The sequence below is a fragment of the Coenobita brevimanus genome, chromosome 1 (assembly GCF_032717465.1).
Source record: "Coenobita brevimanus isolate Jiangsu-jjx chromosome 1, ASM3271746v2, whole genome shotgun sequence".
Lineage (NCBI taxonomy): Eukaryota > Metazoa > Arthropoda > Malacostraca > Decapoda > Coenobitidae > Coenobita > Coenobita brevimanus.
The window spans coordinates 10,628,932-10,643,821 of NC_136954.1; the positions used below are offsets into that span (position 1 = coordinate 10,628,932).

Below are 14,890 nucleotides of genomic sequence, written 5' to 3' on the forward strand. Positions count from 1 at the left end.
GAGAGAGAGAGAGAGAGAGAGAGAGAGCGAGGGGGGGCACTGAATAAAACACACACACACACACACACACACACACAGTCAATCCTATCCAGCCATACATTCTCCCTTTCTGTCTGTCTGTCCAATACTCAAACATGGAATCATCAGTTATTATAAATATTAAAGCTGAACCATCTCCATATAAATAAAATAAAAAAATCATATGACACACTACTACACTCAACATCAGAAGTCCTGTCACCTCGCCTGCTTTTCTCTCCACGGGGTTATAATCAGTCCAGTGAATCAACAGCAACCGACACAGATGTCTTGGTATGGCACTACATCAGAGTCGGGTGTTACAGATTCACCACACGATTGTCAAAGATCATGGAGACAGGGACAGGAGATGTGACAGGACTTTTGATGGTGACTGCACATAAGGCTTGTACGGTTGATATGCAGGTTTTTAAATGTTTATAATTATCAAAATGACTATCTATAAATATTAACGTCGGACCATGTAGGAAAACACTGGCCATAAACTCTATAATTATGGTGTATGTAATACTGCCAGCTTGCACAGAAATCCTTCCTGTGTTGCATGAATTTCCCAAGGTGACCCACAGACCATGACACTGAATGTGTCTGTGTGTATCTTTGTTCCTTAAATTTTTTGGATTCTTTAGATCTGCAATTATTAAGTCTTATTATTATCATTTAACTTTGACAACCGAGAAATAACTGTAATATCTTCATGGTCTGTGTACCAGCACAAATAATTCTCACATGTTCAAGCCAGCATTCCGTGATCCTTAAACACCTGTAATCATGGAGCAAGGCTTTCCATTAATATATACACCAGACCTCCTAGGGTAAAAAAATATACGGTTCTTACCTGTATGGTGTATGTATGTAGGTAACTGTAGCTCACCTAGGAAAAAAATACGGTACTTATCCGTATGGTCTATGTGTGTATGTACAGACGTCGGAATAAGTTCGTTTCCTTTTTCCGTGGACTAAGGTGTTTGTAACACTGATCGATGGAGAGGTATCCCCTCCTCCTCCCCCCTTCCTCATAGTCCCCCACTCCCACACAACCCCCCCACTGTTCTCTCCGACCCCTTAACCCCATCCGGTACCCTTCATACTCTCGCTCACAGCCAGCTAGGGTTTTCTGTACTTCAAGCACCATTCTAACTACGTGTAGTCCGAACAACTAATAAAGGAATAGTACAGTATATATCATAAACCAAGTTAGGAAAAGGTTTACTACACTGAGAGAGAGAGAGAGAGAGAGAGAGAGAGAGTTAAAAGACAGGGAGCCACAGGCGGAGAGGGAGAGCGAGTGGAAAAATGAGAAATGAGAGGGTAGTTAAGGAGGAAATAAAAAGGGGAGAGGCAAGGAGAGAAAAAAGAGAGCTAAGAAAAGACACAGAGAGTGAGAAGAAGAGAGAGGTGAAATGCGATACAAGCAGTGTGAAAGGGAAAGAGAAAAGAGAGATGTGAATAGAAAAGCCGCGAGACAGGGAAGTAGACAAAAGGGGAGACAGAGAAAATGGGAATGGAGCAAACATAGAAATAGGAATAACAAATGGAGACAGTGGGAAAGACAGCTACGGAACGGAATACTGAGAACGATATTGAGAAAGATTAGAAAAGGAGGCAAGGTAACAGGGAGGACGCAGGGAAAGAACTAAGCAGGATAAGACGAAAGCATTGAGGCTGAGTAGAACGAATGACATTCAAGTAAAAAGGGAGGGAGACAAACAGAGAAATTGGAGAAATTTGCAAAGAGTAAGTAGAGATTAAGGGTGGGAAGAAAATAGGTTAATTTTTAGGGCAAGAAAGAGGAGGGGCCCTTAAGAAGGGAAGGCAAGGGGAGGGAGAGGGAGGGAGGGAAAGACAGTGGTAAGAGCGGAATGAAAAAAGAGATTTCGGGTGACAGGGAGAGACGGAGAGATGAGAAAGAAAAAGAGCATGCAGTTATTACTGGGGAAAGAAAGCAGTGAAGGAAATGGATTTAGTACAAGTAAAGAAATAAGGAGAGAGTAATGGGGCAAAAAAGGTAAGACATATAACAGATGAAAAAAGTAAGACAAAGTTGTGACACAGGGAGGGAGAAGGAAGAGTGAGGTAAGGAGGGAGTGATAGAGGGGGAGAGGGACGAAAGAAAGAGAGAGGGCGGAAGGTAGGGACTGAGCAGATAGCTATAAAGAAAAGGGAAGGAGGGAAAAGGAAACTAGGGATGAGACAAATGATCCAGAGAGAGAGAGAAAGGAGGGGGAGGGGAAGTGCACAAACAGGCGCAGACAGATAGGTCAACAAATATTCAGAAAGTGTGTGTGTGTGTGTGTGTGTGTGTGTGTGTGTGTGTGTGTGTGTGTGTGTGTGTGTGTGTGTGTGTGTGTGTGTGTGTGTGTGTGTGTGTGTGTGTGTGTGTGTGTGTGTGTGTGTGTGTGTGTGTGTGTGTGTGTGTGTGTGTGTGTGTGTGTGTGTGTGTGTGTGTGTGTGTGTGTGTGTGTGTGTGTGTGTGTGTGTGTGCTTCCGTCCCTGTGTCACCCCTATAACATTATTCCATTTTTTCACCTGCGTGTTTTCCTCTTCTCTGCTTCACTTTCTCCTCTCACTCACTTTTTTTATCAGTATTTCTCCTGATTGCTCTTACCATTCCAAGTCTCTCTCTCTCTCTCTCTCTCTCTCTCTCTCTCTCGGAATAAAGAGATTGTTCTCTTAGTCTATATCTCCTTAATACGGCCACTTCCTGAGTTGTGGAATTTTGGTCACTTGAAAAAGACATACGTCGACTTAAAAAGAGTTCAGGAGACTAAGATATCATGTCCGCCTGAGGGCTGTGGGACTTTTTTAGTAGAAACTCGTAGAATACGAGGTCAGCTCATTAAAGTGTTTAAAATCTGGATGGGTTTCACAATCATTACATACAAAGTTGCTTACTCTAAACACGGACTCGGCACACAACCATGGTTGGAAGCTGTAAATGAAAAAAATTACCAGCAGAATTAAGCGAAAACTTTTTCACATGCAAGATCTGCTCTGCATGGAACTGACTCAACATGGACGTTGTTAACACTACAGTAGAGAAGTTTAAGGGATTCATCGGCAGGATCTTACACTAGAATAAATGTGAACTGGATATGCATTCCCAGGCAAACAAGAAGTATCTCCACGGTATGAGCTGCATAGTTATTAAGATCCTAACTTTTCCTTGTAACTCCTCTCTCTCTCGCTCTCGCTCTCTCTCTCTCTCTCTCTCTCTCTCTCTCTCTCTTTGTGTGTGTGTGTGTGTGTGTGTGTAAAAGAGGAGTCTACCACAGCAACATTTAATCACAGCAGATTTATTCTCTCTCTCTCTCTCTCTCTCTCTCTCTCTCTCTCTCTCTCCTGCTGCTGCTCAGCTCTGGAGGGTTGTAGGCAGAGGGAAGGGGACGGGCACACTCTCCCCACACGGTTAAAGACCGAGCCATGCATGCCTGCAATGCACCGAGGGGCAGAGCTCGCGTGCCACCGGACCGACCCCGTGATGCCTCTCTCTGCTCCAAGGCCTCCTCCTTCGCTGCGCTCAGCTCTGAATGGTTGGAGGCGGAGGGAAGGGCGTGGGCACACACTGCTGTCCCTCTCTCTCTCTCTCTCTCTCTCTCAGTGTAGTAAACCTTTTCCTAACTTGGTTTATGATATATACTGTACTATTCCGTTATTAGTTGTTCGGACTACACGTAGTTAGAATGGTGCTTGAAGTACAGAAAACCCTAGCTGGCTGTGAGCGAGAGTATGGAGGGTACCGGGTGGGGTATGGGGTCGGAGAGAACAGTGGGGGGGTTGGGTGGGAGTGGGGGACTATGAGGAAGGGAGGAGGAGGGGATACCTCTCCATCGAGCAGTGTTACAAACACGGAAAAGGAAACGAACTTATTCCGACGTCTGTACCTGTAGCTCACCTTGGGCAGATATCGACCCCTTGTTGCATGAACGCCCCCAGGGTGAACCACAGACTGTTGCAGATGCTGAAGTCGTTGCTGACACTGGACTTGCCGTACATCTCTGTCACCTGCCAGAGAAAGGAGGGTAGGAAATTGCTACGTGCTAATAATAATAATAATAATAATAATAATAATAATAATAATAATAGTGGTAGTAGTAGTAGTATAATTATTATTATTATTATTGTCATCAGTAGCGTCCTTGAACGTATATTAATCACGTCTCTCTCTCTCTCTCTCATACTATAAAGTATGCTTGCACCCAGTCGGCTTGCGCGGGCCGATTACACTTGGTTCACAGACTACACACACATCGAAAGCCACTCCAACACTACAATACACTTACAATAAATTCTCACCCTGCATACAATCTCTACTTGGTAGAGATACATTGGCTGTATCGTTCCCACTTCGGTTGGGATAGGCTGGTCCTGCAGTGGATACTCAAACGGCTGATATGCTAAATATATATATATATATATATATATATATATATATATATATATATATATATATATATATATATATATATATATATATATATATATATATATATATATATATATATATATATATATATATATATATATATATATATATATATATATATATATATATATATATATATATATATATATATATATATATATATATATACATATATATATATATATATATATATATATATATATATATATATATATATATATATTATACATATATATTATATATTATGTACTGTATATATGTAAGTACATAATATATAATATATATGTATAATATATATCATCATCATCATCATCTAATCCTGTGTTATCCCATGAGTAGCGTAACAGCCCGGGGCTAGGCAATTTAGTACTGATATTTAAGATGAGCAACCAGCCTCACTCATTCCTGAGTAGCATTATGTGAGCAATAAGCCCCAACCATCCCTTGGATATTAACCTACACAGGCTCAATCCAATTGGAGCTCCCTAATTACCCACTAAACCGCCAGGTACCATAATTTTGTTATATGATTACCACCCAGCGTAGGAAATGGTTTCATGGTGTACAGGAAACCATTTGGCTTGTCACTCAGTGAAGAGCCACCCGTAGACAAAAGGAAGATTGAAGAATGAAGGAAAGAAATACAGACGAGACTATATATATATATATATATATATATATATATATATATATATATATATATATATATATATATATATATATATAGCAGGGGAGTGAAAGATACAAATGGTAGATTACTAGTGGAGAAGGGAGAAAAAGTGAGCAGATGGAGAGAACACTTTAAAAGAATTGTTGAACGTAGAGGATGGAAGTAATGCGAGTATAAGTGGCTGGGGAATGGCTGGGAGAAGGAGGGAGGTGAGAAGACAGGAAGAAATCAGTAGGATAGAAGTTGTGGAAGCAGTGAAGAAAGTTAAATCGGGGAAAGCCCCAGGAATTGATGGGGTGTGTGGTGAAATGCTGAAGCATGGGGGAGAGATAGTAGTAGAATGGATGTGGAAGATGTGCAGATTGGTCTGGGAGGAAGGTAGAGTCCCGGAGGATTGGAAGTCAGGTATAATTATTCCCTTGTACAAAGGAAAAGGGGAAAAAGAAGTGTGTGGTAATCATAGGGGCATTTGTCTTCTTAGTATAATAGGAAAAGTGTATGGTAGGATACCTAAAGACAGAGTTAGAGAAAGAACAGAGAAATTAGTTGGAGAAGAACAGGGAGGCTTTAGGAAGGGAAGAGGTTGTGTAGATCAGATATTCATTCTTAGATCTTTAGTGGAAAAGTTTCTAGAGAAGGGAAAGAAGTTGTATGCGGCTTTCATGGATTTGGAGAAAGCATATGACAGGGTGGATAGACAAGGATTGTGGAAAGTGTTAAGAATATATGGAGTAGATGGGAAGTTGTTGAATGCTGTGAAGAGTATGTATGATGGTGCGAAGGCTGCAGTGCGTGTGGATGGTGAACTGAGTTAATTTTTCTCTTTGAAAGTTGGTTTGAAACAGGGATGTGTCATGTCTCCATGGTTGTTCAATCTGTACATGGATGGGGTAATAAAAGAGGTACAAGGTAGGGTAGTGGATGTTGGAGTGGCCCTGGTGAGAGAGGATAGTGTTTGGAAACTCCCTGTACTGTTGTTTGCAGATGATACTGTGTTGTTGAGTGAAGACGAAGGGGAGCTGCAAGGCTTGGTGGATGAGTTTGAGAGAGTGTGTAAGAAACGGAACCTAAAGGTGAATGTAGGGAAGTGTAAAGTGATGGTCTTTGAGAGAGGTGAAATTAGTGAATGTACAGCGAGGTTGGATGGTGAGGAATTGGAAAATGTGAGTACGTTTAAGTATTTGGGTAGTGTGATGAGTAAGGATGGAGGTTTGGAGGGTGAAGTGCTTGAAAGGGTACAGCAGGGAAGAAAGGTTGCTGGTTCTTTGAAAGCAGTGATAAGAAACAGGGAAGTGAGCATGGAAGTGAAAAAGTTACTACATGACAGTATTGTGATACCAACTCTAACGACGGAATTGAAGCTTGGACGTTGTTGGAAGGACACAAGTCAAGAGTGAGAGCAGTGGAAATGAGTTATTTAAGAGGAGCCTGTTGAGTCACGTGGAGAGACAGGCTGACGAATGAGGATATAAAGGAGCGTTGTGGTGTGGATGTGGATGTGATAGGAAGCGTTATGAGGAACACACTGAGGTGGTTTGGCCATGTGGAGAGGATGGAGGGTGAAAGACTGACGAAGAGAGTGTATGTGAGTGAGGTGGAGGGGGGAAGAGGGAGGGGGAGGCCGAGGATGAGATGGAGGGATGGGGTGGAGAGGTATATGAGAGAGGGGGGTGTGAGTTGGGAGCAGGGCAGTGAAATGGCGGGGGACAGGGCGACTTGGAGGCGATTTGTTTGTGGCCACCCCAAACGGGATTGAGGCGTCTGGCAATATATATATATATATATATATATATATATATATATATATATATACCTAGGCTGCTTCCCCCAAGGAAAGGGAGGTAGCCGAGACAGGACGACACACTCCCCATTTACTCATCCATTCAAACACATTCATTCGCATCTTAGCCCCAAAGGGGAGAACGGACAGATCTTCACTGCACCACACCGCACAAGGGTCAACTGCGCAATGCAATCAGTGACATCCGCAGCAGGGCCCGACAGCAGAACTGGTTTACCCCTGCCACATCATAACAGACCCATCCCCTTACCCGCACCTGACCTGACTATATATATATATATATATATATATATATATATATATATATATATATATATATATATATATATATATATATATATATATATATATATTTCTCAGAATGTCATTTAAGAGTATCATAAATATTCGGCTAAAAATAGGAACAATATTATGACCGCGACTATGCATCAAAATTTTCGCAAGCCTCATAAGATACCGCGACTATACATCAAAGTTTTTGCATGCCTTATATGATACCTTAGGGTATAATTTGAATCAAACCTACAGTAAGGTCGTTTAAATATTTCAGAACGGGATCTAATCATATTCACAATTTTAGCAGAAATACCTACGTAACAGCAAGACCAGAAAAATTGTTGTTGAAAACTGTGTAATATTTGAAGATGTATGACAGAACAAAGTACCCTAAAGGAGCAAGGGAAAATTTAAATTATCATGGTTACTAATTGTATTGAAAAACTGTGAACGGTAATCACTTAGTGAATAATACTATGCCATTACTTAACATAAAAAAGCAGAAACCACTAAAGCCAAAAACAAAACCAAACTGCACTCACTTGGGTAGAAAAACATCAAGGTACAATTCCGTCCAGAGATCTACACTAAACAAGGTTCGAAACTGAGCTAGTGAACAGGCCACACACATACTGGAACAATGAAGCACTATCATGAACACTGGACATCGAACACGGACCCTATGAAACCACGAAACATTATTGGCAAGACTAGTTTTAGGATTATGCATCTTAATTAATATACAGTACTTTAACCGTGTAATGTATCCCCATGATCCCAAACGTACCAATAATTTGAAATTCTCTGTGAGAGGGCATTTTTTGCACAGTGAGTGATTTCTTAGCAGTAATGAAGTACACAGTGTAAAATATTCTCAGATCAGTAACTTTTCACTGTGTTCCAAAGCTGATTCGGAACACCCTACTGAAGCATGCCAAAGACCATGCCTGATAGGTAAGACAAGCAAACCTGTATGCAACATTTTAACATGACTGGTTCACATGCAGTCTTCAGTACCTAGCATTCTGAAAATGTCGATCAAAAACAGTCCCAAAATTAATACTAGGGAAGCTGTTTCTTACGATATTTTCGGCTACCGTATATAATTTACAGCTTATCTTGCCATAACGTGTTGCACTTTCAATCTGCAAGCGTCACACATAACTTTCATTAACTCCTACTGGACTCTTGTAACAATATAACTGCCTATTAGCTGATAGACTAAGCTACAAGTGATTACGATGACACATTATTCAGTTCTTGCGACAACCAGACGATTTTATTCAGCTCAGGGGAGCTTTGCTAGTAACAATGCTATTACGGATTGGTATATCTAACTCATCCAGGTCGAAAAGTCTGTCCGGATGTAATTAAAAGAAAATGGTAACAGGTAAACGGCAAATATCACTGGGCTGATGACATATTTTGTGTGTTATTCTCGCAACTTCAGTCCAGACGATTTTATTCAAGTTTGACGAAATCATCTATAGTGATGGGGTTAGAAAAAGCCCCCTGTGCCCTTTTAAAACTTGATTTTCCTCCTAATGCAGAATAAAGTCGCCTGAGAGGAGCAAGAATAAAATTAATAATCTGAGAAGTGGTTAAGATGCGAAAAAATAATGGCACTGGAATCTGAAGGGAGCATCAACCAACAGCCAGTCTTTGTTTTCCATGTGACAGCAGGTCGACCACTTAGTATACTGAATATACAGTATATTTGCTGACGAAGTTTCCTACGTGTCTGTCGATTTTAAACTCCTAAAAAAAAGTTTTATTGGCAGTGATGCGGTGATGTGAAGCGTTTGTGTGTGTGTGTGTGTGTGTGTGTGTGTGTATAAACTTGACAGCCCGTCCACTGAGGCTCAGCAGTTCTTTATAGACAGCAGTTACTTCCCTAATCACATTAAACATCACCTCACCAGCACATTCCCCTAAGTAGCTCACCTTCCACTCGCTGGGGCTGAATCTGCTGACGAGGAACAGGACGACGGAAACCCCTAGGTAGGCGAAGACGATGCAGGTCCAAATCTCGTGGGAGAGTGGCGACATGAAGCTGAACACTCCGGGTTTCTCCTTGGCGGGTTTCTTGATCATGATGGAGATGCCTTGGGTCATGAAGGGCTTGGTGAAGTCGATTACCTGTTCCCTCGAAGATGTGATGGTTAGTGGCGCGATCGCTATGTCCGCCTCCTGTTGCCCAGAGATAATGTATGAGTTTGGAAGTATGCTGGAGCCTTTATAAACGAAGCAAAGTGGAGAAAACAAAAATATTAATCATCATCATCATAACAGTTATGTATCGTGATGCTGACAATTCTCTGTGATGCCGATAATTAATAATGATAACTGATACACAAACCGTTTTGCGTTATGCTCCAGTATACCCCCCCACACACACACGCCAACCCCCTTTACCGAAATACAGACATACAAAGACCCCCAACACTTTCCAGTCACCATCCTCCCCTTTTACACACACACACACACACACACACACACACACACACACACACACACACACACACAAACAGTTCATTCACTTTCACACACAACCCCTTCTCTTCCCACGACACACATTGATATCTGTTTATTTGCTACAGACTATATATCTCATTAAGTCCACGGAACCGCTTATATTACAATACAATAGCGGCTGCCATTAACGAATATACTCGTACAGTAAAGGAGGAACTTATCTTTCTCAATGCTCAGCTCTTCAGCCAGTCATGTCCCTCCTTATACAGGCTGAGGTTTCATTCATAAATTACATGTCCTTACTATGGTTAAGTTACCAAAAATCTCCACACGCAAAATTTTGACATACGTTCCACCTGGTAAACTGTGCCATATGTAGTGTGGCTTTAGATCCATTCTAGATTAACTCCATCAGTTCGAGGAAGTTAGACATCCTCCTCATCCTTATACTTCAGTTTCTAGTTGACAAGCAAAGTTGCTGTGGTGGAATTAAGTTAATCTCCTCTTTTTAGTATTACTGTTTATCCACCTCATCCTCTCATTATTATTATTATTATTATTATTATTGCTACTACTACTACTACTACTACGACCACCACTATTATCATTATTTTTATTAGTGATCCTCCTTTTCCTCCTCTTCCCTCTCTTATCTTTCCTGTCCCCTCTTGTCTGTCACGAGCTGGCGCGATCCTATATTTAAATAGACTCGTGACATTGAACTTTGGTGGGAAACCACGAATTCTAGTGGAATCCCAGTATGTATCACTCAGTCAACCGCCACGTATTCACCCGATCGGGAGTGTTTTCAGAACAATTTTTCACTGTTTCATAAGTGATCGTCTTTGTGTGCGACATTAGCACCTCCGCTGAGTGATTTATTGTGGGTGTGTATCGCTCGCACTAAATACGTTGGCCGTTAGCAAGCACGGCCGGCACTCGCCCCTCTCTCACATTTTGAAGTCAGTCAGAATTTGAGTGTCATGGAAGCAGGTTCGATTGGGCCCAGTGTGGAGCAGTGCCGCCGTTGTCCAGCAAGTTCCTAAATTCCCACCTAGTGTGAACCGGCGAGAGGTTTAGCGTGTGCAGCGTCCTTCCTCAGCAACAATGCCCAGTCCATTTCGCTTAGCCCACTTTCTGACCAGTATTTTTCTTTCGTTATTCCTAGGTTTAAGAGTTTAACTTTTGAGTGAATGAGTGATTGTGTTCTCCTTATTTTGAATTCATTTTGGAACATGTAACGTAAATTTATCTCATTGTAATCAATGAATTTACGGTTGCTTTTCTCTTGAGCTTAATGTAATGTAAACTCGTGTTTTATTTCTCCACATTAAGCTTATTTTAGTTATAGCTCCTAGTTTGCATAAACGCTTTGCATTATTCATAACTGGTATTTAGGCCAGTCCTTTTTATTAACTTAAATCCACTGTGCAACCAGGAATTAATGCACCAGCAAGAACCTGTTTATCATTAATAGCATTAGTTATTGATTGTCAGGGGTGGAGTCACTTTCTCCAGAGGCTAACAGTACCAATAAACAGCACGTGTGAGTAATTAGTCTCTGCTGTGTACTGTTGAGAAAGTTTATAAATTCTCGTCCTTAGAGAATCGGCGAAGTAAGCCGACATAAAGTAGTCACTGGTTGATTTTCACAAGTCAATTCTTTGTCCTTGTTCTCAAGCAACATTTTAAAGTATCAAGTATTATTGGATATTATTCTTTAATATTGCATATTTCTTCAAAAACCCTGTGACATCTGGTGACCTCATTCCAGGATATTAACTCCTAGCTCTAAAGTTATTTACGAGACAATACTCACTCACTCATACTTAGGTATTTATCATTAACCTGCCCCATCCCAACGTTTTTGGACCTTTTTTTTTTTTTGGCTCAAACATCCGCTTTTGGTGAGAAACATCGAAAATTCATAAAGAAATCACTCACCTGAGGTTTAAAATACCGGATATTGGTACGAGTACTTCCTTACCTGACTGGGTTTTCTAACAGGCTGGCACCAAAGAAAACGAGTTCTATGGGAGGGTAACTATTTTATCCACTCATAAACAGTCTTTATTTATTTACTTGGTACGAATTTATATGTAGTACAAGAGTATATTGGTTTTCAAACAGTAATATAGGCATTATAAGCGTTGTTTCACTCACTAACTCATCACCATTCATGACCTTTTTTTTCCCACATTACCTGATCATCATTTCTGACTGTTTCTTCCTCTAATGCTATGTAAACTTTGTCCTCCATATTGTCATCGATTGGGGAATCACTCTGGCCCTGAATGTCTTTATTGGCCAGGTCACTGGTAACAGGTGAATTGCCGAGACAATGGTGTGCAGAGGGGGGGGGGAGAGGTTATGCGGTGTAAGGCATTGTTCCTGCTTGGCATCTTGTAGAGGAATAGAGGAAGGTGTCCCGTGTATACGTGCCAAAAACCACTCGCGAAATCACTCGCGAAAATTGAAAATTGTGCACATTAGGGACCTTGCAATGTTGCCACGTTAATTCACGTCGCCGGGACGGCGCGGGTTAAAGTCTATAGGCACTATCTTACTGGTGATTATTGATTCAGTTCTATTAATTTTACATAATAGTTTTCACAGTCAATTTGTTTAATTTTCTTTCTTTACCAGTTTAACTATATAAAACTGGTCACCACTAACCTGTACCTATATTCTTTATTCTTGATTATTGGCATCTTTCTCTGCAAAATTGCAGTCAGTACTGAGTCTCTAGTTCACTTAGATTGAGTTAGCATCATGACTACCAAGGTCTATGTACAGGAAGCTAAAGATATGGGGCTTACTGACCCCGAGAAAATAAAGGACTATGTCCTCTCTCGGTTTAATTACGACCAGCAACGCGAAAATGATGCTCGTGAAGAGCGTCAAATTCAGTGTGAGGAACGAGAATATGAGTGAGAACAGCGCGAGGAACGCAAGAGAGAATGCAAACATGAGCGAAAACAACGCGAACTCGAGTTAGAACACGAGCGAAAACTATGCGAACTCGAGGTAGAACGCGGGCGAAAACAACGCGAACTCGAGTAAGAACATGAGCAAGAACAGCATGAGGAACGAGAACATGAACGTCCCGAGCGAGAAATGTGCGAAAAACATGAAATTGAGATTTTGAAGCTCAAGCGAGACTCCTTGGCTTCAGACACATCTGGTGCAGCTGGCCCAAGCTCCACGAGCGCTATCCCTGCACATATTATGGTGACCCCACACATCAAGCTTCCTCCATACAAGGGAAGGCGAGCGAATCGAGCCATACATAGCTCGTTTTGAAGATATGGCTCAACTGTACCAGCTGGATGATGCAGTTAAGTGGTTTCAGTTTCTTAGCCTGTTTGAGGGCCCTGCCCTCGATATTCTCCACAGAATTCGTGGAGACAATCTCACGTATGAGATGATGAAGGCCGCACTCGTCAAAGCGTATGGTCTCACAGTTGACGACGCCAAGAGTCAGTTCATGAGGGCATGTCTACAGGAAAAAGAGACTGCCGTTCAGTTTCTTGACCGGCTTACTGCTTACTTAGATGAGTGGATGGAGAAAGATGAAACTCCTTCCACGCGTGAGGGGATAATTGACCTTATGCTGCGCATGCAGCTAGAAAAGTCGTGGCCTACTGAACTTATGGCTCAGCTTAAGATCTGCCAGGTAAGAGATGCCAGCCAAATGGTGAAGAAGGCTGATGCATTCTTCACTGCATACGGATATCAAACTCGCAAGCAGCATACCTGGAACAGGAAAGCTGATAAATCTGGGAAACCATCTCAGACTGAACCCCAGCAACAAGGCCATTCTCAGAATAATGGCCAAGGTCCAAAACCGCAGAAGAAGGACCAGGGGCAAAACACTCAGAAGCCTGAGTGGAAGAGGTACAACAAGTACCCTAACCAGCAGCAGTATCAGCCACGCAACCGACCGTCGGGACTATCCTTTTCAGCACCAGCCCCTCAGAGGCAGGAGGCGAACGCAGCCTTTGTTCCTCAGCAGCAGCACGGCGGTGTCGTCCCTAGCAGTATGGGTACTTCCTCACAGTTCTCTAGTCCCCCAGCAACAGTGAACGCTCTGCCACAGGAGGTCAATGCTCCATCTCCCCCGACAGTGAGTAGGACCCCTCAAGTATCTAATTCTCAGGGCACCATGTTTGCCGCATCATTTATTCAGCAGCCTCATGAGTGGTTGGCTGCTTCCTCCACAGGCCCTCCCACAGGTGACAGTGCCTTCCTTGTTTAGCCAGGGTTTATGGGAGGCATTCCTGTGAAGGTCCTGAGAGTTAAAGGGTCCTCAGGTTGCTCTGTCAGGCAGAGTCTAGTTCGGCCTGAGGAGTACACAGGTCGACAGATCCAAGCTAACCTTATTGATGGATCAGTGAGATTGTTCCCTGAGGCACGTATCCAGGTGGCATCTCCATTTTACACTGGTATGACAGACGCAGTTGTCATGCCAGAACCTTTATTTGACCTTATCATAGGCAATATTCCCGGTGCCAAGTATAGCTGCACTGAAGATGATGCTACTCAGACTTCGGCTGCAGTAACACGAGCCATGGCTGAGGCTCCAAACTGTGTCACCCCGGTGACCATTGAATCACTGCAAGAGCTGATGTGTAGCCAAGTTGTTCAAGAACAACAGTCTGACCCGACACTTGCTGCCATGCGAAAGAAACAAAAGGGTAGAGTGATAAAGTATTCAGGGAGAGGTCAAGCCAAGTTCCTTCGTAAACAAGGACGGCTCTACTGTGAATCACGAACACCCTAGGGCGTGGTTGGACTGCAGTTTGTTGTTCCCACTAAGTACTGCCAAGCAGTGTTACAATGGGGTCATTGTTCAGCTTCAGGAGGTCACATGGGCAAAAGGAAGACCCAGGGCCATATCTGTGCTGACTTTTTCTGGCCAGGGATGGGACGAGAAATAGATAGTTTTGTGCATTCCTGCAATGTGTGTCCATGTACCATTAATCAGGGACATGTCCCTCCTGCTCTGTTTGAATCCACACCCATAATCTCTGAGTCAGTTGAGAGAGAGGGCAGTGGTGAAGGGGGTGCAGATCTGACGTCTCACCCGTTGGCCCTACAGGACACAGTATGTCCAGGGCCTGTACATACATATGTACCATAAGTTAAGGGGGAAGTTTGAGAACCTCGCAGAGACAGTCCGAGGCTGTGTATGAATCACCTT

The 14,890-nt window shown here is 42.4% G+C and overlaps 1 protein-coding gene across 1 annotated transcript in view; it reads right to left on the minus strand.

The window, feature by feature from the left end:
* Positions 1–14,890, minus strand: part of LOC145414087 (glutamate receptor 1-like) — a 234,664-nt gene that overhangs the window by 45,125 nt on the left and 174,649 nt on the right. Inside the window, exons 11-12 of the mRNA XM_080283682.1 lie at positions 9,157–9,402; positions 3,935–4,044 (exon numbers count right to left, since the gene is read on the minus strand). Of these exons, the coding sequence (XP_080139808.1) occupies positions 3,935–4,044; positions 9,157–9,402 (356 nt within the window). The remainder of the gene's footprint in view (positions 1–3,934; positions 4,045–9,156; positions 9,403–14,890) is intronic.